Source organism: Lepidothrix coronata, unplaced genomic scaffold (assembly GCF_001604755.1).
Source record: "Lepidothrix coronata isolate B3197 unplaced genomic scaffold, Lepidothrix_coronata-1.0 Scaffold10, whole genome shotgun sequence".
NCBI classification, from domain to species: domain Eukaryota; kingdom Metazoa; phylum Chordata; class Aves; order Passeriformes; family Pipridae; genus Lepidothrix; species Lepidothrix coronata.
Window position 1 is genome coordinate 8,735,720 of NW_016690190.1, and position 22,500 is coordinate 8,758,219.

At 41.6% G+C, this 22,500-nt stretch overlaps 1 protein-coding gene across 2 annotated transcripts; it reads left to right on the forward strand.

Moving 5' to 3' along the window:
- Nucleotides 1-3,700: 3,700 nt before the first annotated feature.
- CMAS (cytidine monophosphate N-acetylneuraminic acid synthetase) lies at nt 3,701-16,440 on the forward strand. 2 transcript variants are annotated; one of them, XM_017804763.1, is made up of 8 exons: nt 3,701-3,899; nt 6,761-6,903; nt 7,115-7,270; nt 9,950-10,083; nt 10,953-11,047; nt 11,840-12,011; nt 14,213-14,363; nt 15,094-16,440. In XM_017804763.1, the coding sequence occupies exons 1-8, from the start codon at nt 3,739-3,741 to the stop codon at nt 15,366-15,368; spliced, it is 1,287 nt and encodes a 428-aa protein (XP_017660252.1). In that variant the 5' UTR covers nt 3,701-3,738; the 3' UTR covers nt 15,369-16,440. The 2 variants fall into 2 exon arrangements, with proteins under 2 accessions (XP_017660252.1, XP_017660253.1); XM_017804764.1 differs by having other exon boundaries at nt 3,701-3,857.
- The last annotated feature ends 6,060 nt before the right edge of the window (nt 16,441-22,500 follow it).

Below are 22,500 nucleotides of genomic sequence, written 5' to 3' on the forward strand. Positions count from 1 at the left end.
TTCTTTTTTTTTTTGTTACATCGTTTTCTATCAGTTGTACTTCCAAGTGAAATCCAAACACATATGAAAGCAAGCTCCGTGTACATATTTTAAGATAACAAATAATCTAGCATAAATCAATCAATCAGTCTGAAGTTTTAACTTTTTTTTTCCCCATCAATTTTAGTATTATTTTTAAGGTTTTTTCTTCAAACCTCAGGTATGATATGTGTGTGTGTGTATCTAATTGTACACATGTACCTAGGACTTTTTAAAGCACAAACCACACTGTATGAATAACTTCCCCCTTTTTTTTTTAAAGTTACCAAGAGCAAAGTTATAGGCACTTAAATTATGAAATAGGTGCAATGGTTCCAATGCTGTGTGTTCATTCTTCAGGCATTTAAGCTTTAAGCTTTTCTTTTTTTTTTTTTTCCCCTTCTTCTTATTTCGGATTTTGTTGATTTTTTTTTTTATTTTTTTGTTGGTTTGGTTTTGTTGTTTTTTTTTTTATTTTTTATTTTTTATTTGAGTTTCGTGGTTGGAGTTCAGCCCCTTCTTACTGACTGTGGCCACCGGTGCTGACATGTTCCAGGTTCCTGTGGAGTTCGGAGAGAGAGAGGGAGGGCTGCCACGGCGGCGAGCGGGGGTGGGGATGCGGCCAGGCGCTGATTCCCGGGGCTGGTCCCGCCGCTCCCCAGGGCATCCCGCGCGGTGGGCGCTGATTCCTGCGGCTGGTCCCGCTCGGGCCCCGCTGCTCCCCAGGGCATCCCGCACGGTGGCCCCGGGCGGCGCGGCCCCGGAGGGACGTGACTAAAGTCCCCGTCAGCGGCAGATATAAATAGGCTGATTAGCAGAACAGATAGAAACGGCAGGTAATACATCTTCCTTTCTCCCCGGAGAGGTCGTCCAACAAGTCCAAAAGAGCGGGTAGTTCCTACGTCCCATATCAGGCTCTATTACTCTCAACGGTTCCATAATCTTATGTCCCACTGCGGCCAATATCTGCTGCAAAATCTTCAAACCACATCCTATGCCCATGAGAGATGCCTCGCCCCATTGTTACTACACGACCCCGCGGATTGCTGTCCCGCAGGCTCCGCTGTGCCATTTTAACAGGATGATTTGCTAGCATTTACCTCCCATCGGGTCGTGGTCTTCAAAAACTTCCGTAATGCACGTAAGAGAAGCAGTCTGTCCCATTTCTAACACAACCCTGCGACTCCTTGCTCAACATGTACCTCTGTGCTCTATTCTGGTACAGTTGTGGCCACAAGAAAAACTTCCTCTTCTTCTCCTTTTTCTTTTTCTTTTTTTTTTTTTTTTCTACTCACCTGTCGGGTTGTGCGTTCACCACGGTGCAGAAAAAACGCTTCACACGGGGCACCGATTGCGGCGAAGGTCCCTCACTCAGCACCCCTTTCGGCGAATGAATCCACGGGAGACAGTCTCTGTCCAGGAGGAACTCTTTTGTAACTTTATTACTCCGTTTCTATGTACAGACTCTCTACCGACCCCAGGTCCGAGCTCTCCAGCCAGCAAGATGTTTCCCTATCTCCCCGCATACCACACACCCCCACGTGACTGCTTTCCAGCCACGGAGAACAGCCATGCTTCAAGCAGCTTTCCAGCCTGACCTTGTGATTCTTTTCACACACACACTAATCTTAGCTCTGGCTCGCTCAGGACCACAATATTTTTGCTTTAGTATTTTCTTCTTCTTTTATCATGCAGGTGGCTGGTGTTGTCCATCCAGCCGCTCCTACAAGGAATTCATTGCATCATGATCCTCCGTGTTCGTTACAATAAATAAAACATTGTTCTGGTGTCACCTTGGGGGGTTCACACCTTGCGGTGCCTCTGTCGGGGGGTCCCGGGGCCGCTTTGAGAGGTGGGGGAAAACCCGGACTGGATTTCGGCCGGAGTACGGAATGGTGGAAAACCCGGACTGGATTTCGGCCGGAGTACGGAATGGTGGAAAACCCGGACTGGATTTCGGCCGGAGTACGGAATGGTGGAAAACCCGGACTGGATTTTTCCAGAGTACGGAATGGGGGAAAACCCGGACTGGATTTTCCAGAGTATGGAATGGATTTTAAAAATTAAAAGAAAAATAAAGGCTTGGACTTGATGATCTCAGAGGTTCTTTTCAACCCAGCTGATTCTATGATTTTATGATAAGGTATAATCAGTTGTAGTAATGCTCCACCACTCCCAGGAAGGCAAAAAGGCTTGCTCTTCCTTGCACATTTAATGTGAGCCTCTTTAAGCTCTAATGTACATAATAAACTCACTACATTCAAAGTAGGTCATCCCAAAAAGCTGCAGAACCCTGCTTCCTGCTCCTGGATAATAGCAACAGAGCTAACAGGGACATCACAAACACCTGCCAAAGCCAGGATTCCATGCATCCCTAATCAGCTACTACGCCAGCTATGACATTCTCCGTGATATTTGAAAAAAAAAAAAAAGTGCATGGAAAGTAGCCTGCAGGAAATACAGGCCTCAGCACATTACGGCTACTAGTTTTAATCTTATCTAAAAAAAAGCAGCCTGAAAGGTGCTGCCTTGATCTGCTGAGTAGAAGAGCAAGATGTCTATCTCTGCTGGGTCTCTCTGAACACTTCAGAATGAAAAAAACAACCCCCTAATATGATTATTCTTCTTAAATGCCTGCCTACAGATAAGTGGGAGCGTTTCCTTTGGCAGTGATAAGGTCCTTCTGCTCCCCAGCACATATTAAATAACCAGAGGACACCTGTGAACCCCGTGTGGCACGTTCCCACTATGAACCGAAACCCCAAGTCTCCAGGATTGACTTTGTGATGCTGCTCAACAGCCTCTCCTATTTTCTAAACTACATTAAAACCCAAATTCCTGTGCAGCCCTATGTCAGTAGTGGATTACTTTAATTTACCCACTCATTTTCTATAGGACAGTCCGAATAACTTAATAGTTTGTGTTTTTATGCTTTAATACACTTTTTAGGAGGTGGAAAACGGAGGCGAGGAGCGCGCTCTGCCTTCCCTTCCCTTCCCACGCACGGAGGCTCCGCGTGGCTGCTCTGCCCTCTGCCGGGGCTCCTCAGCCGGGAAGGGCACGGCGCGGGAGAAACCCCTGGAGCCTGAGGATCGAAAAATCCTCCCGGACTGTCTCGCCCGGTGCTCGGACATCGCCCCGGCCGCGGGATGCGGTGCCCGCTCAGCTGCCGGCGGCACCAGAGCCGACCTCCTTAGGGACACGCCCGGTGTGCCCACCGGAGTGCCAGCCGCGCCTTGCACTGGCTTTCGTCGCCGTCCGTAAGGAATTACTGCATCACAGAATCCCTGGGGTGGAAGGGATCTCTGGAGATCACGCAGTCCAACCCCACCCCCGACAAGGCAGGGTCACCCGGAGCAGGTGACACAGGAACGCTCGCAGGTGGGTTTGGAACGTCTCCAGACAGAGAGACTCAACGCCCTCCCTGGGCAGCCTGTGCCAGGGCTCTGCCCCCTCTCAAGAAGTTCTCCCTCATGTTGAGGTGAAATTTGTGTTTTAGTTTATGGCCACCGCTCCTCGGCCAAAGGTTTGCGAGGCTCCTTCTTCTAAAAAATCCCGTTCCCTCCACACGCAGAGGGAGGAGCGCCCAACCCCTCCGCACGCATGCGCGGCAGCAACAGGACTACACTTCCCGGCATGCCCCGGCGGGGCGGGGCCGCGCGCGTGGCAGGGCGCGGCGGGCGGGGAGAGGACTGGAGCGGGACGGGACCGGGTACGGCCATGGATGCGGGCGAGGGGAAGCCGCAGCCCCACCTGGCCGCGCTGGTGCTGGCGCGGGGCGGCAGCAAGGGGATCCCGCTGAAGAACATCAAGCTGCTGGCGGGGGTGCCGCTCATCGGGTGGGTGCTGCGCGCCGCCATCGACGCCGGCGTCTTCCACAGGTGCGCATGCGCAGTCTCCCCCCCTCGACCCGCCTCCCTTCCTTCTGCCGGGGCAGCGGGGGCGGGAGTGGGGTCGGGATTGGGATACCGAGGGGTCCCGGCCCGGGAGGGGGGTGCCGAGGGAACCCGGCGTGGAGAGGGGTTGGGTGAAGTTGCCACTTCGTCCAGGAGGTCTTAGCGAAGTCTGTCACTATCTGAACGGGAAGTGTCAGAGGCTGGACCAGGCTCTGCTCGGTGGTGCCAAGAATAGGACAAGAGGCAGCGGGCAGAAACTGATGTATGGGAAGTGCCACCTGAATGTAAGGGAGCATATCTTTATTGTGCGCTGGGACAGGCTGCCCAGAGAGGTTGTGGTGTCTGCCTCACTGGAGATAGTCCAGAATCACTGGGATGGAATCTTGTGCAACCTGCTCCAGGTGACCCTGCTTGAGCAGGGAGGTGGGACCAGGTGACCTCCACGGTCGGTTCCAACCTTACCCATCCTGTGACGCTGTGAGTGAGGCAGCTGTGTTGTAGGAGATCCCCCCTGAAGACAACGGGGTGCAGGTCAAGGATCAGGCAAGGCAGGCAGGCAGCACGAACCCTGCCACGAACTCCACTGTCCCTTCCTGGTGAGGGTGAGCAGGGGAGGAATGAAGGAGTTGAAGTCTTACAGTAATTTGAAATTAAAGTTGTTCTGGCCCAGGAGGGAGTTGTAACCACACTTGTAACTGACTTGGTCAGGGAGCCAAGCTGACGACCTTTGCCAGTAAACACTGATGTTTTTTTAAGACGTCTGCATTAAATGGAACTGGCAGGCTGTAGGTAATCTCCTGTGAATGGTTGAATCATAGGCTGACATTTGTTGGTGGTCAAAGCCGTGCTGCTGAGGGTTGCTTGGGAACAAATGAGGCTGAGCTTGGGATCTCCATGGATGGAGACCCCACAGCCCTTCTGGGCACCGGTTCCAGCAGTCCATAGCCCTGTTACTTTGCTCATCCAGGAAAACCTGCTTTGTTTTCTCTCTGCCTGCACATCTGGTACTTGAAGACAGGAGTGAAGTCTCTTCCTTGCCTTCTCTTCATAAGAGCAACTCAGATATCTCTTTCAGCATCTCATGACTTGCATGTGCTCCCAGATCCCAGCCATCGGGCTGCTCTCTGCTGGGCTTACTCTCTTTTTTTCTTTGTGTTTTTGGGGAGCCCACAGCAGGAAACAGCACAACGGTGGCAGTCCTGGAAACATTGAGTGGAAAGAGATAATAATGTATGCCCACATTACAGAACAGAAGCTCGGTTTGTGACAAAGTGCCCAGAACGTTGGTAGCAATAATTAAAGCTAGATAGAAACAAATCTGTTGTTAGTGTTAAGAGCATTGGACATTACAGATTTTTCTGCCAGAAGAAAACTGAGAATTTTCTACATGTATACTGATAAACAATTAAACCCAGTGCATGGTTAGAATATACTTGGTATGTAGCACATTGAGGAGCAGGTTCCCAATGCAAACCTGCTGCATTATGTTCAGAGCAAGAACTCAGTGTAGTCAAGTACAAATGTAGCCCAGCTATAGCTGGATCCAGAGCTGGAAGTGAGCATGAGCTCTCTGTATCTCATCGCTGCTGTACCATTATCTATTCTGGAAAATCTTTTTTACTGTGTCTGAAAAGTAGAGGAAGCATGGCTCAGTTTTGTTTTTAATAAACAGTCAAGAACATTTCCAACCTGGGTTACTGGTTGTTACTTAAAGAAATTGAATCCATGTTGCTTAATGACCTCTGGTGGCTTCTATTTGGCACCTGAATTTGCCCGACAGGAAGCCAGTTAGGGTTGTGCAGTCTAACTTTGAGGCATAACAGGTGCAGTGTGTGGGTGTGCTCTAAGTTAATCCAGTCAACTTTGAAACAGCTCTGCTGACAGGGTACCTGTTACACAACAAAACTCTTGTTAGTTGAATGGGGAGTGTATATTTAAGTTAACCATCCCAAAGCAGTTTATGGAAAATACCTCTTCTGTATTTGTTTGTGTGGGTGTGACTTTACATTACTTGTCGCTGCCATACATATTTTTATTCTGATGATCCCGTGATGTCTTTGGGTGAAAAAATGTAACTAAAGCACCATTTGCTATGGACAGTGAATGCTGAGAGAGGGAAGGTTCTTTTTCATAGCTTTTGTCTTTATCTCACTTTTTTCTTTTTTCATGATGACAGCAGTGGCCTCACAGTTGATGGCACTGGTGGCCTCACAGTTGCTCAGTGTTTATCATCATATGATATTCAGACTTAGCCCTTCCTTTTGTAAATGTTTATTTTCCCCAAACTGTCACAGTCTTGCTTAACCAGTACTGAAAGTTTTCTGTGCCAAAACATATGTAGCTTGAACAGCTCTTTCTCTGGGATTATATGGAGCCCAATTAACAAATTTTAAAACACTTGCAGAATAAGATAATATTCTAACTTTGGGGCAGTTTTACTTGCTGTCAGTCTTGTTCCTGAACTCTTACATGACTTTGACTGCCTCGTTCAACCCATTCACAATTAATTGATCAGTTAACATGCCTAACGAGTTTTGTGTGCTGACACTGGATTTTTTTGATAACACTCCTGAATTTTATGTTGCTTAAGCTTCCTGCATGGAATGCAACTCAAGCTTCGGATTTTACAATCTAGTGAATGTGTGTGTTTTAACCCCATTTTTTAAAAGTTGCTCGTTGGACTGACCAGGATAGCTTTACTAACACAAATAAAAGAACTAGTTCCTTTCATTGCACGGTATAGCACAGACATAAGTCAGGGTGTCGTTCAGTTTAGATTATGGCAGGTAAGTAAAAAATGCTGGGATTTATTCTTTATATTAATTTCTGTCACTGTCTGCCAACAGTATATGGGTTTCTACAGACCACGATGAAATCGAGAAGGTTGCAAAGCAATTTGGCGCTCAGGTTCATCGCAGAAGCCCCGAAGTTTCTCAAGACTCCTCAACTTCCCTAGAAGCCATCAGAGAGTTTCTTAATCATCACCATGGTAAATCCGTAATGAAATATGCTGAGCTTTTGTGCTGTAGCCCCAGAGGGATGATGCATTTCTCATTTAGAAAAATAAGTGAAGCCTTTATTAAATAAAAGCTAAAAATATTCTCTTTTTTTTTTTTGGTGGCACCTACTCACACCACACTTTGCTGTTGTGTTATTGAAAGTATGAATTGTTTCATTAATGTTTCTTTGTTTTTCTTTAGAGGTTGATATTGTAGGAAACATTCAAGCAACATCTCCCTGTTTGCATCCCAGTGATCTTATAAAAGTGGCGGATCTGATCCAGAAGGAGGGGTTTGATTCTGTCTTCTCTGTTGTGAGGCGGCATCAGTTTAGATGGAGCGAGGTAAAAAAAGGAGGTAATACTTAGGTGTTTCTGGTTACAGTTATACTTAATTTTTATTTTTTTCCCAAATGCTTTGTTTTCATATCCATGGTGTTTTAGGAAGTGATATCAGAGGCATGGACTGAGTTCTCTGAGAGGTGTGAGATGGCTTAGAAATTCCTTCTAAGCACTGCTGTCTTGATATTACTGAGCACTGCTCAGCCTTTCTGTAATTGTTTTGTAGAAGTGATTAGGTATTGAAAATTAAAATTATATTAGCTTGTCTAGACTGAAAGCAGAGCTCCCAAAAAATTTATGTTACCTTCTGCTTGGTAGGTATTTGTGTTTATGGAGATAAGACATTGAGGTCCTGTCTTAACCAGAAAATTGTTTGTTCTTGCTATGCAGTAGCTAACAAGTGACAAATAAAGTGAGGTTAGGTCTTGGTGAAGAGGGCATGGCAACGTCTTGGCCTGGAGGCTTAGGCTTTGTTTCATCCTGCTAATGTGGCTGCTGACTTATGTCACGTTTCAGACTGCCTTTGAGTCACGGGGAATGAACTCATGTTAATTAGCTCATCCAGAATAATATGACTGTTTTTTTCCCAGAGAAAATATGCCTCTTGGCTACAGTTGCCAAGATGACTAAAGACTGAAATCCTACAAATAAAGATTGTACCTTGTTTTAGCTATAAAGTACCTTTTGTCCTTGTACAAAGAACTATTCCATGCATTATCTGTGTTGGGTTTGTTTCTGTGATTAAAGCAGAAATGTTTTCTTCGTTTTTTTAAAAAATTGTTATTTCAGATACTGTCACGTTGTTTTATTTTTTTAAAGTGAATGTTACTCAGATATTTTGATTATTCTGAGATATAAATCACTTCAGATGAAGATTTTTTTTAATGAGTTCAGAAAGCATCACACTGTGAAAGAGCATGCAAAATAAATGGAACTTGGTATTAGAGAGAAATTGGAATAAAAGTTAAGCCTTTGTTTAGAATATACACTCAAACGTTCTCATTGTTCCTCATAAGAGGAGAAATAAGTGACACAGTTTGTTGGTAAAGTACAAGAGGAATATCAAGAGCACGGATGGCAATTTCAGGATTCTGTGGATTGCACTTTAGGAAGCCACATGCAACTCCACATCTTGAGATGCTAGAATGGACATTTGTGAAAGAATAAATCTCATTTGGATGTGTCAAGTGGCTTTCTGAAGTGGTTGTGTGCCACCTTGCCCCTATAGGTAGATTGTTAAAATAAAAAAGCCTCAAGGCCTACCTAAAAGAGCAAGTAATTCTTTAGTTCTAAGTGACATCCAAAGTCTTCTAATGTGGTGAGAGAGAAAGAATCATTCAGCTGTAAGGAGTATATTTGAGGAGAACAAGGAACACCTTATGCAAATATTAGCAGCTTAAGGGTAACTGCAAAAGGCCTTTCAGGAATGTGGTGTTTCAGGTGACTCACGGGTCCAGGTTTTAAATTTTTTTTTTTTATTTTCCCATACAGCTTTAGAATACTGATTATGTTAAAATAATTTTATTGGGGTTTTTTTCTGTGTAGTTCTGTTGTTCCTTCTGCATGAAGGTTTAATTTTGATACACCTTGAAAGAGAAAGTTGTCTCTCTCTGACTGGAAATGTTTACTTCATTGAGCACAAAGCTCTAGTTTATTTATGAAACACAAGGTGTGTCTGTATGGACTAAAGCCTCAGGATGTTTTGTGTGTTTCAGAATGCCCTGTAACATTTTCATGGTTACTGGGTTGTGAGACTTGGTGAATTTAACTGGTTTTGTGCCCATGAATTTCAATGGCTTAAGAACAGAAGTCTCAGGTCCCTGTTTCAGTTTCTTCTGCATGGACTGCTGGCATTGGTAACAAAATGGGATCTTTTGGGGATAGTGTTTGCTCAAAGACACTTGTTTGTTTATTTGTAGACACTGATTAGATGACTTCTGAAAAATTTAGATAATGCGTATCCATAAATAAGAAGTATTTTGGGGAAGTGTTAAGATGGCTTTCACAGGCAAAAATTTTTCACATATGCTCTTTTTTATTACATTGAAGATTTCAGGTTGGTCCTGTCAGGTCTCAGAGTTCATTCAGGGCATTCCTGTGTACACTAGTAGACAGAGTACAGGAATAGTATTTCTTTCATATTTGCAAGGACAGTCTAGAAGAATGTCCCCCCCTACTCCTTTTAGTAAACAATTTTGGAGCCGACAAACTCTTAAGGGTTTTTTTTGTTGTGTTTTTTTCTTTGTTTGTGGTTTTTTTGTGTTTGTTTTTGTGTTTGCTAAAGTTGGAATGAAAAATTTCCTTTTCCTCTGCTAGGCATCCATAGTCCTCTAGTTTGTTATCCACAGTTCCAAGAAAGAGAAGCAATTCAGTGATTCCCCAGAGAAGCTGTGGATTCCCCAAGCCTGTCAGCATTCAAGGCCAGGTTGGGTGGAGTTCTGAGCAACCTGGTCTAGTGGAAGGTGTCCCTGCCCATGGCAGGGGGGTTGGAACTAGATGATCTTTAAGGTCCCTTCCAACCCTAACTACTTTGTGGTTCTTTATAAGGCTAAGCAACAAGAGGCAATAAAGAAAGATGCTGGTGACTGAATTGTGCTCTTAATTTTTCAACAGAAAACTAATCAGAAAGTTACGTGACTCTGATCAGGGATTCTGTAAAACTTATTTTGTCATTTTTTTTTTCCTCTGTTAACAGAAAACAAGATGACAGAGCCCCAAAACCTGAATCCAGCAAAACGGTACCGGAGGCAAGACTGGCCTGGGGAGCTGTATGAAAATGGCTCATTTTATTTTGCCAAGAGACATTTGATTGAGAGAGGCTACTTGCAGGTTTGTGCTTCTGTTTTTCCTGCTCTTTAGAATTATGCATATTTTACTCTTGTTGTAGAGGGTTCCGAATTCAATACTGTATTTTGATTTCTGGTGCAGTCAATGTGAAACAACAGCACTTTGTCCTCAGAACAGTTTGCCTATTATTTGTAACTTAGCAGGGCAAACTGTAGCTGGGGCAGTTCCAGCTACAGCATCCTCCACAACAAACAGATTTATACTAATAATACTGTGCAGTATATCCCTATAACCCTAAAACAATACAATATTGAGTTTCACGTCAGTTCACCAGCATATCTTATAATTCATTTTAGTGCTACTAGGGGTGTGAAACTGAGCTTCATGCAGAGGCATAGCCTTGTCATGATCTATAAATTTGTATTTTCAGCCAGTTTATTCTTATGCCAATTTTGTACTGTAATTTTAACAGTCTTTTTCCCAATGTAGTAATGCAGAACAAAACTAGGGTGTGGTGGGTATTTTTCTAATTGAAATTATTTTTTGTTTAACATCTAAACAAAGACTTATTCATAATCTTACTAAGTAGATGCTAAAGGTATTACTATTTTGCTGATTAAGAGATCTAGGGAAATTAATGTGATGTAATTACTATAGTGCGATAACACCTTGCACACTTTCTCTAGCTGTAAAATGAAAATACTTATTAACCCTTGCCTGCAGAAGGTTCCTTCAAATTTTTAGTTCTGTGTCACTGCCAAAACCATCATTATTGATGGTTCACTTCTATATAATCTACCGTGACCACTGTGTAACCAGACACTTGGCTTTCATTACAGGGTACTGAATTGTGCAGTTCTGTATTTGTGCTCAGCCAAGCAGAAAATTTGAATGGGTTCTATTTCATTTAGGGTGGTAAAATGGCCTACTATGAAATGCGTGCAGAGCACAGTGTGGATATTGATATAGACATTGACTGGCCTATTGCAGAGCAGAGAGTACTGAGGTAAAAGCACTTTTTATTCCTTTATTTCTTTGATAGTGCTCATTGTTTCAGAGTGTGGTCACGTGAATTCATAATGTCTGTAATGTAAGTAATCAAGATCAAAGATAATTAGGCAACTTTATTTCTACCCGTAGTTTTTTCCTATCTCTATTGAAATTAACTGAATTACCTTTGTTATATTGTGGATTGCTTGGGGTTTTTTGGTTGGTTTGTTTGTTTGTTTTGTTGAGGTTTTTTTTTTTGGTTTTAAAGTTCAGCTTGGTGAAACGCATAAGTCCCACTATAGCAATGTTACCATCATCTCTGGCTTTTCCAGATGAGATGTCCCAGACTTCCATGGTCTGGACCACACTGATGCACATGAATGGGAGTGTTTGTGCAGAAGGCATGAGCTGATTCCATCTTGTCAGCTGCCTTTTCTTTGCAGCTACTCTGCACTTCTCTAAGGAAATAATGTGTGGGATTGGAGCATATTTTCTGTACATTTCTCATACTTTACTCCATTTTAGTTTTGCTCCCCAAAATGCTACAGTATGTAAACTTCTACACTAAGGAAATAAATTTTGTCCTAATTTTTAAATAGACAGTGCAACTGAGCTGTCTTTTGGATTGTTCTATTTGTTTCTTTGAAGAGGGGGGATATAATTGGAGAGTGACAATGATGGGAAAAGACATTAGAAAAGAAAAATTTCAAAGCTGATTCTTCTGTCTGAAGGTCACAGTTGTATTTCAAATATTCGTTTTTGGAGTGTGCAAAAACTTCCATCCTAAAAAGATAACTTCTTTGTCTAGCTTTGGGTATTTTGGCAAAGAGCCACTGAAGGAGGTGAAGCTGTTGGTTTGCAGTATTGAAGGATGCCTGACAAATGGTCGCATTTATGTGACAGAAGATCACAAGGAAATGGTCTCCTATGATTACAGAGATATTGTTGGCATTGATCTGTTAAAGAAAAGAGGAATACAGGTAGGTGTTGTTCTGAAGTGTGAAGTTTTATGTCTCCTGTAACCTGGATGTTAAAAGATTCTAAAAACTTATATTCTTGCAGCATATAAGTTGACGTTTCTTCACAGTGCTTGTGATCAAGCAGCATAATGTATTGGTTGGGACAAATGTTGTTCTCAGATCCCTTACAGGAAAATAAGTGTTTTGAGAAAGCTCAATCACAGCAGGTGTAGCATCTTCCTCTGAATCACAGAATTTCTGAGTTGGAAGGGACCTTAAAGATCATCTTGTTCCAACCCCTGTGCAATGTGCAGGGACACCTTCCACTAGACCAGGTTGCTCAGAGCCCTGTCCAACCTGGCCTTGAGCAATTCCAGGGATGGGGCACCCACAACTTCTCTGACCAACCTATTCCAGTGCTTCAGCCCCCTCACAATAAAGAATTTCTTCCTGATATCTAATTAAATGTACTCTCTGTCAGTGTGAAGCCATTCCCCCTTGTCCTGTCACTACATGCTCTTGTAAATAGTTTCTCTCTATCTTTCTCGTAGGGTCCCTTCAGGTACTGAAAGGCTGCAATTAGGTTACCCCTAAGCCTTCTCTTCTCCAGGCTGAATAATCCTAAATCTCTCAGCCTTTTTGTCATGGAAAAATGCAGGAAGAAATTTTTGTGGTGTTTTGCTAGCACCAATCATATTCTGTGTAGTCTAGCCACTCATTAATTACAAGTCACCTTCATCAAGCAGGGATATGTTGTTACCTCTTGACAACAGAAGAGGAAGAAATTTCCAGGCAAATTGGTTGGTTTGTTGTAGATCACCCGTGATTGTTGCAAAGAGGGGAAGTCAAACTCTGAGCACTTTTGTCTGCATGATTGTTTTAACTGTAGCTTATGTGCTTTGAAGATGTAAGAATCCTGTGTAAATGAAAGGCTAAACCAACACAGACTGTAGCATGGCTACTTTTATTATTATCATTATTAGTACTACTACTAAATTCTGCTAATCTGAATCTTTGCTTGCATTTATATAAAATTAGCCTCCTGGCTATTTTCTGTCTGTGCTGCTGCCTTTGATACAGCTAGAAGATTTTTTTTTGGATAAGAACTAAGTTCAGATTTAGGCTGCCTTCAAAGAGCCTTAACTCAGTTCTGATGCAGATGGAAACAAAGGTAGCTATACCCCAAGTAGACTTCTTCAGATATGTTTTTGGACTCTTTATTGTAGGATTTTTTATAACAGGCTAGATGAGACTTTCATGACTTACTTTGCAGCTGTTGCCTTGGGGCTGTGAAATGGAGTAGATGGTTTTTCAGCACTCCCTCAGCTTCATTTTCTGTGAGGTAAAAGGGGAAGGAAGCTTGTAATCATTGTTTTGTTGCCTGTGGGAGCCTGTTTCCATACTTGCTTTGACTTGGGATATTTCATTAAAAACCTCCTGGTTTTCGTGCTGCACTTCTTTTATTTCTAGTATATGTTGCTGATTTAGTCTTGCTTTGTTCATTCTGTACTTAAAATCAAGGCCAAGCATTTGTTAGGATTTAAAAGCATTTAGGGAAGATAAATTTGTCCACATTTTGGATGAGAAAACTTGGAGGAGTTGCATCTGAGGTTTCTAAAAATCCCACTGCACTAATGTTCTGGTTTCAGCTTCCCTTGCACATAATTTCTGAAATTTCAATTTTGGAATGAACTTCTAGAGATAAATGTGCTGTGCTACTTCAGTCATTTAGTGTTCTTTTGGTGCTCTGAAGTGCTACTGTGAATAAAATTATGTTATGAAGGAGAGGAGTCAAGGAAAATACTTCATAATGTTCTACTTCTACAAATATTACAGAAATCCTCCTTGGGAATTCTCTTATTCCATGCTTAATTAGATGACACTGCACTAGATAGCCAACATGCCACTGTACTGTGATACCCAGCATTTTATTTGGTACATATTGCATTTAAAAAGAAAAATGTAAATTTCTTTTTTTAATATCAGGGAGGGCTACAGAATGGTGTTTTACTATCCCAGAGCAACTTCAAGACTGTGATGTGATTTTTGGATGCTAATCACTTTTGCTCTGAGTTCTGATTGAAGAAACTGGTTATTCAATGCTTTTCTGATATCTAGGAGAGCTTCTATGAGCAAAACTATTTTTTTCTTATAGTAAATCAACTTACATGTCTTATTTCTTTGTTTGTAGAATTTATTCTAAGTTGATTTTATTTTCATAGGTTCGACTCATCTCTGAAAGAGATTGTTCAAAAACACTGTCAGCCATGCAGCTGGGATGTGTAGCAAAAGTTAGTGCAACAAATAAATTACAGGTTCTGAAGGACTGGCAAGAAGACATGGGTTTGAGCTGGAAAGAGGTTGCTTACTTAGGTAGGTTCCTCTTTTGTTGGTAGTAAAGCTTCATACAGTATACACAAATACAAACTTCACAGTGCTGCTGAGCTTCAAAACACTTTTCTCTTTGTCAATACACTGAACTTAATGGGATTGATGTGCAAATTGCACCACACAATCACCAAAAGCAGGCATGTATTTTAAGGGCTTGTTAGGGTGCCATCTAAATGTTAAAGGCATTGATGAATCAGTGTGTAATTTGGTAAGGGAAGTCTTAGCTGTCTTTCTAATGGGATTTATGAAAGCTTTTGATATCCCACAAGCATACAGGTACAGCTGACAATTTTGAACTGATCCTAGTTCATTTCAGATGAATATTGTATTGATTATGTTCTGAAATGGAAACCAGAGATGGACAGATTAAAACGAAAACCAGTATGATTCTGTGCTAAATTGTATTTCAGTGACATATTAAGCTTAGAGTCCTGCAAATGCTTGTTCAGTTGCTTACATAATTTTACTACTCTTAAAAGCAGCGTTCTCTTGCCTGAAGATTGTGAAGTGTGATCAGCACCTACATGGATCACAAAGATTTTCTGACAACTGACTCACATATGCAAAGTGCTGTTGAGCTGCTGAGATGAACGTTTTGGCAAAACCACGAATTTTAAAAAAAACCAGATTAGTGCGTGCGCAGAAAAACACTGAGTTTGCTCAGCCTGTCCCCTCTGTGATATTTTGCCTTGTCTGTCATCTTCCCTAATAGGAAATGAAGAGTCTGATGTGGAATGCCTGAAGCAAGCAGGCATGAGTGGTGTGCCTGCTGATGCTTGTGCAGCTGCTCAGAAGGCTGCTGGTTACATTTGCAAGAGCAGCGGTGGCTGTGGAGCCGTGCGGGAGTTCGCCGAACACATATTCCTGTTGTTAGAAAAAGTGAACTCTGCAAGGAAGCAAATGGAAGAAATGAGTTCAGCAGAAAAGGAAATGGGGGGAAATGAGAACGGCAGGAGAGGAAATAAGGAACTAATGAAAAAGGAGTAACACCGTTGGTCATTCCTGCTTTTCTTCGTCTCCTCTTCCTCCTTCAGTAAATCCCAAAGGAGAGCTCTCAAGTTTTACATCAAAGTAGAGTTAAAAAAAGGTCTCCCTCTAATTTAAGGTCCCACTTTAAGTGCTGATATTCATGATTGTATGCTGCAAATATGATCATATTCACGATTATTTTAAAAGCCATTTATAAGCAATGTTGCAAAGGTAGCAAATCTACTGTAAATCTCCTTCTAATCATCACACCTGTCCTCCGGGAGTGATGTGTCTTTATATCATAATCAGAATGTTTTCAGGGATCAATGATTTTGCATGACTTGAGGGTTTGTAATTCAAATTTTAAAGAAAATAATTCTGTCAGTTTTGCTCATGTGGTTTATGTTTCTTCTACCAAATGTCATCGTGGTGTTGTGGTTGTGTGATTGCATTTTACAGGATTTGTCCCTAGTAAGGAAGAGTTTTAACACATGCTGGAGACGTCAGGTGTAAAGTACTATAAGACTTCTTCCTGTATTTTTGAAACACAGCTCAGTTCCTGGAAAACCAGTTAATATTAGTATTAGGTAAGCAAAGCACTTAAGCATGTGTTCAATTTTAAGCTCATAAATAATTAAATCACATTTGGAATTGTGCCTCTTATTTTTGAGTCTGTTTATATTGGTTTTTATTGAAATGCTTAAATTAACATACCCAAATGTTTTTCCAGATTTGGAGTTAAATTTTCCATTGACTTTGGGGTCTTTGCAGAAACTCATTTTCTTTCTATGGGGACTTTATGGCTACCAGTAATGAGTTAAAGCCAAGCAAAACTCTTTAAGTTTATTGTATGGAAAAGTATCTGCTGTTTAAAAAAAAAAAACAAAACATAATTGATTGTGGGTTTATATAAAATATATGTACAGACTGCTTTTAGCATGTTAAAGCTGGTTTATGTGTTTGTATTTATGAAAAATAGGATTTGTATTGTACCATGCAAATACAATATTATTTATCAGTGAGTCAAGTTCTGTCTTGGGCTCTGCTAAAAAATAAAAAACACCCATGCTGCACAGGCAGTTACTACTGAGGTGAGTGATAATGGCTTGTCATTTTATTTTGCTTCCCTGCTAAACAGAAACTCCCAATATAATATCACTCAATATATTTGCCTCTGATTACCTTGGTGTTTACTTCCTTTCATGAAGCCAAATTAGGCAGTAAAAGAATTTTGGTCCAATCTACAGTTAACAGGGTTATCAGGGTTAACAGATGAATTGTTTACTGCACTAACCAGCTCTAAGTTATCACTGTAGTATTTCATTTCTGTCAGGTTTTAGGGCTCTGGATAAATCCCATGGATTTTGATAACAGGAGAGACACGTTTTGGACAGAACTGCAGACTTTGGTATGGGTACATGAATTATTTTAGTTTTGCAGGCTATATTGTAAAGCTTCAGAAGCCCAGATTGGATAAACAATTCAGGTTTGATAATATCATACAGAAATTGGCCAAGTTTTTGGTTACCTCACCTTGTCATTGTTAACTTGATGACTTTGATTGCAGGAGCAATTCCCTGTGAATAGATAGCTTTAAACAAGGTGACTGTGATGTACTTGATCCCCGTGTCATTTCTGTTAGAGAAAGCATAAAGCACAAATAAGTGCAGTTATATCAGCAATATGAGTTGGCAGTGCTGTTTGCAGCTTACTGTTTGAGTCAAGAACTCTTCAGTGTTTCAGCTGCTTGCTGAACATGCTGCATGTTCTTTGGGGCTGCACCCCAAAAAATTCTAAACGTATCAAAAATAAATACAGAAACACCTTCATATGAGTGTTGGTAACAAGCAGAAAGAAATGGTAGCTGATAATATAAATGTTTTCACTGTGATAAATTCTTGTTTAGAAGAACATGGTGTAATCTTACATTGGGAAGAATATGAAGAATAAAAGAGCTCTAGAGACCATTTACAACATAAAGCCTGTTTGAGGATATGGGACATGCATGATCTGCTGCCTGAAAGGTTCAGATTACTCCTCTTGATTTTATGGAAGATCCTCAGTCATATGAAGGATTTAGGGGTCGCAGAGGCAGAGATGATGAGGATAACTCTGTCACCTTAAAGGTCAAATCTAAAATCCCAGGCAGACTTCAGATATGTAGTGTATTTTGCCAGCGCCTGCTGTTCCAGTTCATGTTGTGGCACTGTGATTGCCTTTGATTAGAGGGGTGTAGTTCAATCAGTAGATTTCAGTGGTCACTTTTGTTATACTGGGCTAATTTTGAAATAATCTCTTTTAGTCATGTGAGCACTTGTTTTTTGGTTTTTTTTTAACTTCAAAATGCCTAGTATATTCCAAAGAAAATCTCAAATAATGTGGCCTGTTTTATCATGATTATGTGAGACTGAAAAAAGGAAATTTTTAATAATCTGTAATAAGCTATTATGAAAAAAATAACTGATTGCCTGAAATTTTAAATAAAAGGTTTTCTGTTGTCTTTTGGGTAGAGAATGGTTGTGGGGTTGTTTGTGATGAGTTTCTGTACTGTAAATCATATGATTCCACATTCATGTGCCATGTGAATGGATTATACTGATGAAAATGGACAAATTTAGTGCCCAAATTAATCACATGCAGTTACTCAAAATCTTTATCTCATTCTGGTCTTGGAGGCAAATCTTGAGTGTTTTGAGTGTGGTTACACCCTCTTGAATATACTTCTTCACTTTTCTGTATTCCATGTTTTCAAATACCTGGTTTCACAGTGCTGTGTGTTTTGTGTCCAGGTTTGTGAAAAGGTGGGATTCATCTCTCTGTTTAATGAGCTGTCAAAGCCAGCCCAGTATTTCTATAGAAAGATGATCTTGTAAATTTGAGCAGAACACATTAGAATTATTTGGCAGGAGAGTATTGGAGAGATTCTTATTATGGTTGGGCCTTGAGATCTTTCCTGCTTTTTGGCTGCTTGGTGGCTCTTGCCAGGAGGGTTGAGGAGAGGGAAGAATATCCAGTTAGACAGTAACTGTGTCCTTACGTTTGCTAACTTTGACACAAGAGGTTAGCCCTTCACCTACTTCTGACTCCATTAATTTATTTTTATCTCATCTATCTTCTATTCGGTGTATGTTTCTCTCCAGTTCCTGTAGGGGGATGCAACAAGTTCTGACCTTAGTTCATTTCACATCAATACAAATCACATATATTTCAGTCTTTTGAGATATTTTTTAGTACTTGGTGATTTCAAGTTCTTAATACTTGTAAACCTTGAGCACACATTAGTTAACTAGTTTTACCAGAGCTGGTGTGGGAAGGTTTTTGTTTTTAATTATTTTTTTCTGTTTGTGTGTTCTTAAATCACTACTTCCTTTTTCCAGAAATAACTCCAAATGAGTCTAGTTACACCCAGCAGGACCAATCATCCTAAATGTCACCACTATTAAGAGCAATATTACTGTGTGGAAGAAAAACACTATTATGTATGAACCTGAAGCAAAAATTAGTTAGAAAAACTTGTCACTAATGCACTTGTCTGAAAAATTTTTGGACAGTAGGTTTGTTTCTCTCTCTTGTTCTGGGACAGATTTGTTTATTCCAGTTTCTGATCCTAGATATGTTTTTGTATGTGGCTCTGGTTCAATAGACATTCCCACTGCTCTAGAGATACTGGAGGAGAGAGAAACACTGGGGAGCAGTCCCAGTTCTGTAGCTCCCACACCTCTGCAGCATGACAGACCACTTCCCCTAAAAGAGATACCATTATTTTCATCTTGCAGATGGAAGAATTTCTTAATTACTTATAAAAATAGGTGTTAAAGGGAATGAGCAGTGTGCAATGTGGAGGCACTGATACCAAATTATTCAGGTTATTAAAGAGTGAGGCTGAGGAAACTGAAGATACACATATAAGGTAAGCTTAATAAGGTAAGCCTAATAGAAACACAATTCTAATGTCATATATATAAAACGATATCCATTTTGTATGAGCAGTTATAATTCAGAAAAATATCCAGTGGTTTGAAGTGTGTGCTAGCAGTTAAAAAAGCAGACTGAATTTTAGGAATTATTAGAAAAAGAATATATAACAAATAGGATAAAAATAATTATTGCACTTATATAAATTAGTGATTTGCGAGTATCTTGAATACTGTGTGTTTTGTTTCTTGTGTGTTGAAAAGGTTGTAGCACTCAAAAGGGTTGTGGGAGGATAAAATGGGTGATTGAAGAAATGAATCAGGCTCAGTGGGAGCAGTAGCCAAGTCAGAATTCTTCACTTTGAAATAAGGATGACAGAAGGGAGTTGTGTTGAGATATCGGTAAAATTAAGAAGGGGAAGCTGTGGAAAGACCACTGAAGGAAGTAGTGGTGACCAAAAACAGATGCCTGAGGAATATAAATTTGCCATGTTGTATTTGGTAGTGCTTTCCAGTGGCATCAAAACGTTTGCAGCTCATGGATTTCCAGAGTCGGGCGTGGCTTACAGACATTTAATGAACCTCAGCACGCTTAAAACAGGCTTTGGCCATGTGTTTCATGAGTCTGACACCTGATACAGTTCCTCTGCTTCTGAACCTTGGTTTCTACCCCTTATTTCTTGTATAAGCAACACCCAACTGCAATTAATTTATATTTCACAATGTGTGTTAGTAGTTCATTCTGTGTTAATGTGTAGCTCTGACACAGTGAGAAAATCAGCTGTTATCAATAGGAATTAGTCATCTAATCTTAAAAACTCATTGAAAACAGGGCACAAGTACACAGAGAACTTTGTAAGAGTATGATGACAGATGAATCAATGGTCATTAATACAGTAAATTGCTTAGGAAGCTCTTTGACAAAATGTACTCATGTTGGGAGAACATTCGGGAAAATTCCATGGTTTTCCTGGTTGTTCACATACTTTGCAGGCAAGTTTCTGGGTTAAACTGACATACATCTGAGCTAGTATGGCTACTCTTGTATTAAACATGGAGATATATTCTCCAGGGATGTCACTTTTAACTAAGGCTATAGTTGCACAACCTTTTATTCGTTGTACAGTCTGTGTAAGGTTTTGACTATTTTTACTCTCCCACCTTTTTTCCCTGGTTACACTTTGTCCACAGCAGCTCAGTCTCAAGTTGGAAGGGGGTGCATCACCACTCACTTTTGAGCAGTGAGGCCCAACTGAAGTGTTTCAATTGATTAAGTGAAGCTGGGTCCAAAAAGCTGGAGAATGGGATTAAGTAATCTGATTTAGACAGATATAAAACACTCCCATTCATTTCACTTAATGAACTTAAAGATACCTTCAAAATACTTATCATGATCTACCTTTGGATTCATTCCATTCTCTGAGTGCTGCCTCTTAAAGGACGTGGAGCTACATGTGCCCCAGACGTGGACTACGGGTGGGTTTTATGGGCAGTAGTTCTGATAACTCACGAACAAGCCCCTAGTCCTTACTTGGCACATCAGTATATCAACACCCTTGTGTCTGTGTGAACTTTGTTTAGAGAAAGTACACATTGGATTTGTCATGGGAGCCAGGAAATATCAGGGGATTTCAGGATAAAGTTTCAGGTGGTGCAAGGCCATGTGGAGAACTAACTGGACTTGTGTCTTGCAATGCCTCTGTGCTGCTGCCCCTGCTGAGAAGCAGGGGAATTTGAGTCTGGGCTGCTCCAATTAAGCTGCTGTCATTGGTGTCAGAGCTTGGATAGCACAGAGATATATGGCCTAGCTCTACATTGCATTTCATTTACCTGACAATGAAGTCCTTTTTTTTTTTTTTAAATTGTAATTTAGGTAAATCCTCAATTCAGCCAGTAGGCAATGCTGTAAACTGATTAATTCCTCATCTTTCTGAAGTAGCTAGGCAACTAACTGCACTTTGAGCAGGATAGTGATGCCTTCCTACCTGATGGATAGGTCTAAGTGGTTTACCAAGGTCAGAAACTACAGAGAACTGCAAACCACAGTTATCCTTTGTTTTAGTGAAAGGCTTTGCAGGCAGAAAAGGAAGTTCTGCTTTTATTACTCCTGTCAATATTTGCTTACCTATGGATGCCATCATCTGTGCCATCATCCTGTCTCGACTGTGGCTGCTGGTTGATTCTCAGGTCAGTCATTCCTGGGTACATCCTGGGTACATTTGGTGAGACCCCACCCGCAGTGCTGCATCCAGCTCTGGGGTCCCCAGCACAGGAAGCACAGTGACCTCTTGGAGTGAGTCCAGAGGAGACCATCGAGTTGATTAGAGGGACAGAGCACCTCTCCTGTGAGGAAAGGCTGAGAGAATTGGGATTGTTCAGCCTGGAGAAGAGAAGGCTTTGGGATAACCCAATTATGGCCTTCCAGTAACCTGAAGGGAGCCTACAAGAGAGATGGAGAGAGAATATTTACAAGGGCCTGGAGTGACAGGGCAAGGGGGAATGGCTTCAAACTGACAGAGAGTAGGTTTAGATTTAGATTAGATATTAGGAAGAAATTCTTTACTGTGTGTGTTGTGAGGCACTGGAACAGGTTGCCCAGAGAAGCTGTGGATGCCCTATACCTGGATGTGTTTAAGTTCAGGCTGGATGGGGCTCTGAGCAACCTGGTCCAGTGAAAGGTGTCCCTGCCCGTGGCAGGGGGGTTGGAACTACATAATCTTTAAGGTCCCTTGCAACCCAGGCCAATCTATGATTTAATGATCCTATGATCCTTGCAGACACTGGTGTTCAGAACTGAAGGACTTCATAAGTGGGCTGTGCATCAGGTACTCAGGAACAGACCTGCTCCCCCTAAACCTGTGACTGATTCCTTTCAGAGTCTGCTTCCGCTTTTGAGCCCTGTGAAATTGTGCAGGGCTTTGCAGTTAAAGCACTGCAGTCAATAGGTGTCAGTGAAGAACAAACATTCCTGTTCCTTTCCGAGGCAGTGCTGCTTCCCTTTCTACTGGCACAAAGCCTGGATGGCTGCAGACTCACCCAAGAGTGGACATGCCCCTGGTCCCTCAGGGTTGCAGGCGTTTCCAAGGCAGCTGTTTCTTCCACCTATCACTGGCCTGCAGGACCAGATTGGAAAGAGGCCAAAGGGAGGCACAGCAGTGTAATTGGTGACTTCATGCCTTTTTGTTTCTGTTTTATCGCTCAAGCAGCTGTTGGGTGGGTGCTCCCACTCGCTTCCT

Bases quoted from the DNA above. Each gene is read 5' to 3' on its own strand.
- CMAS (XM_017804763.1), top strand. From the start codon at position 3,739: ATGGATGCGGGCGAGGGGAAGCCGCAGCCCCACCTGGCCGCGCTGGTG. The intron at 6,904-7,114 runs GTAAATCCGTAA...GTTTTTCTTTAG, and splicing joins GTTTCTTAATCATCACCATG to AGGTTGATATTGTAGGAAAC. The intron at 11,048-11,839 runs GTAAAAGCACTT...TTCTTTGTCTAG, and splicing joins GCAGAGCAGAGAGTACTGAG to CTTTGGGTATTTTGGCAAAG.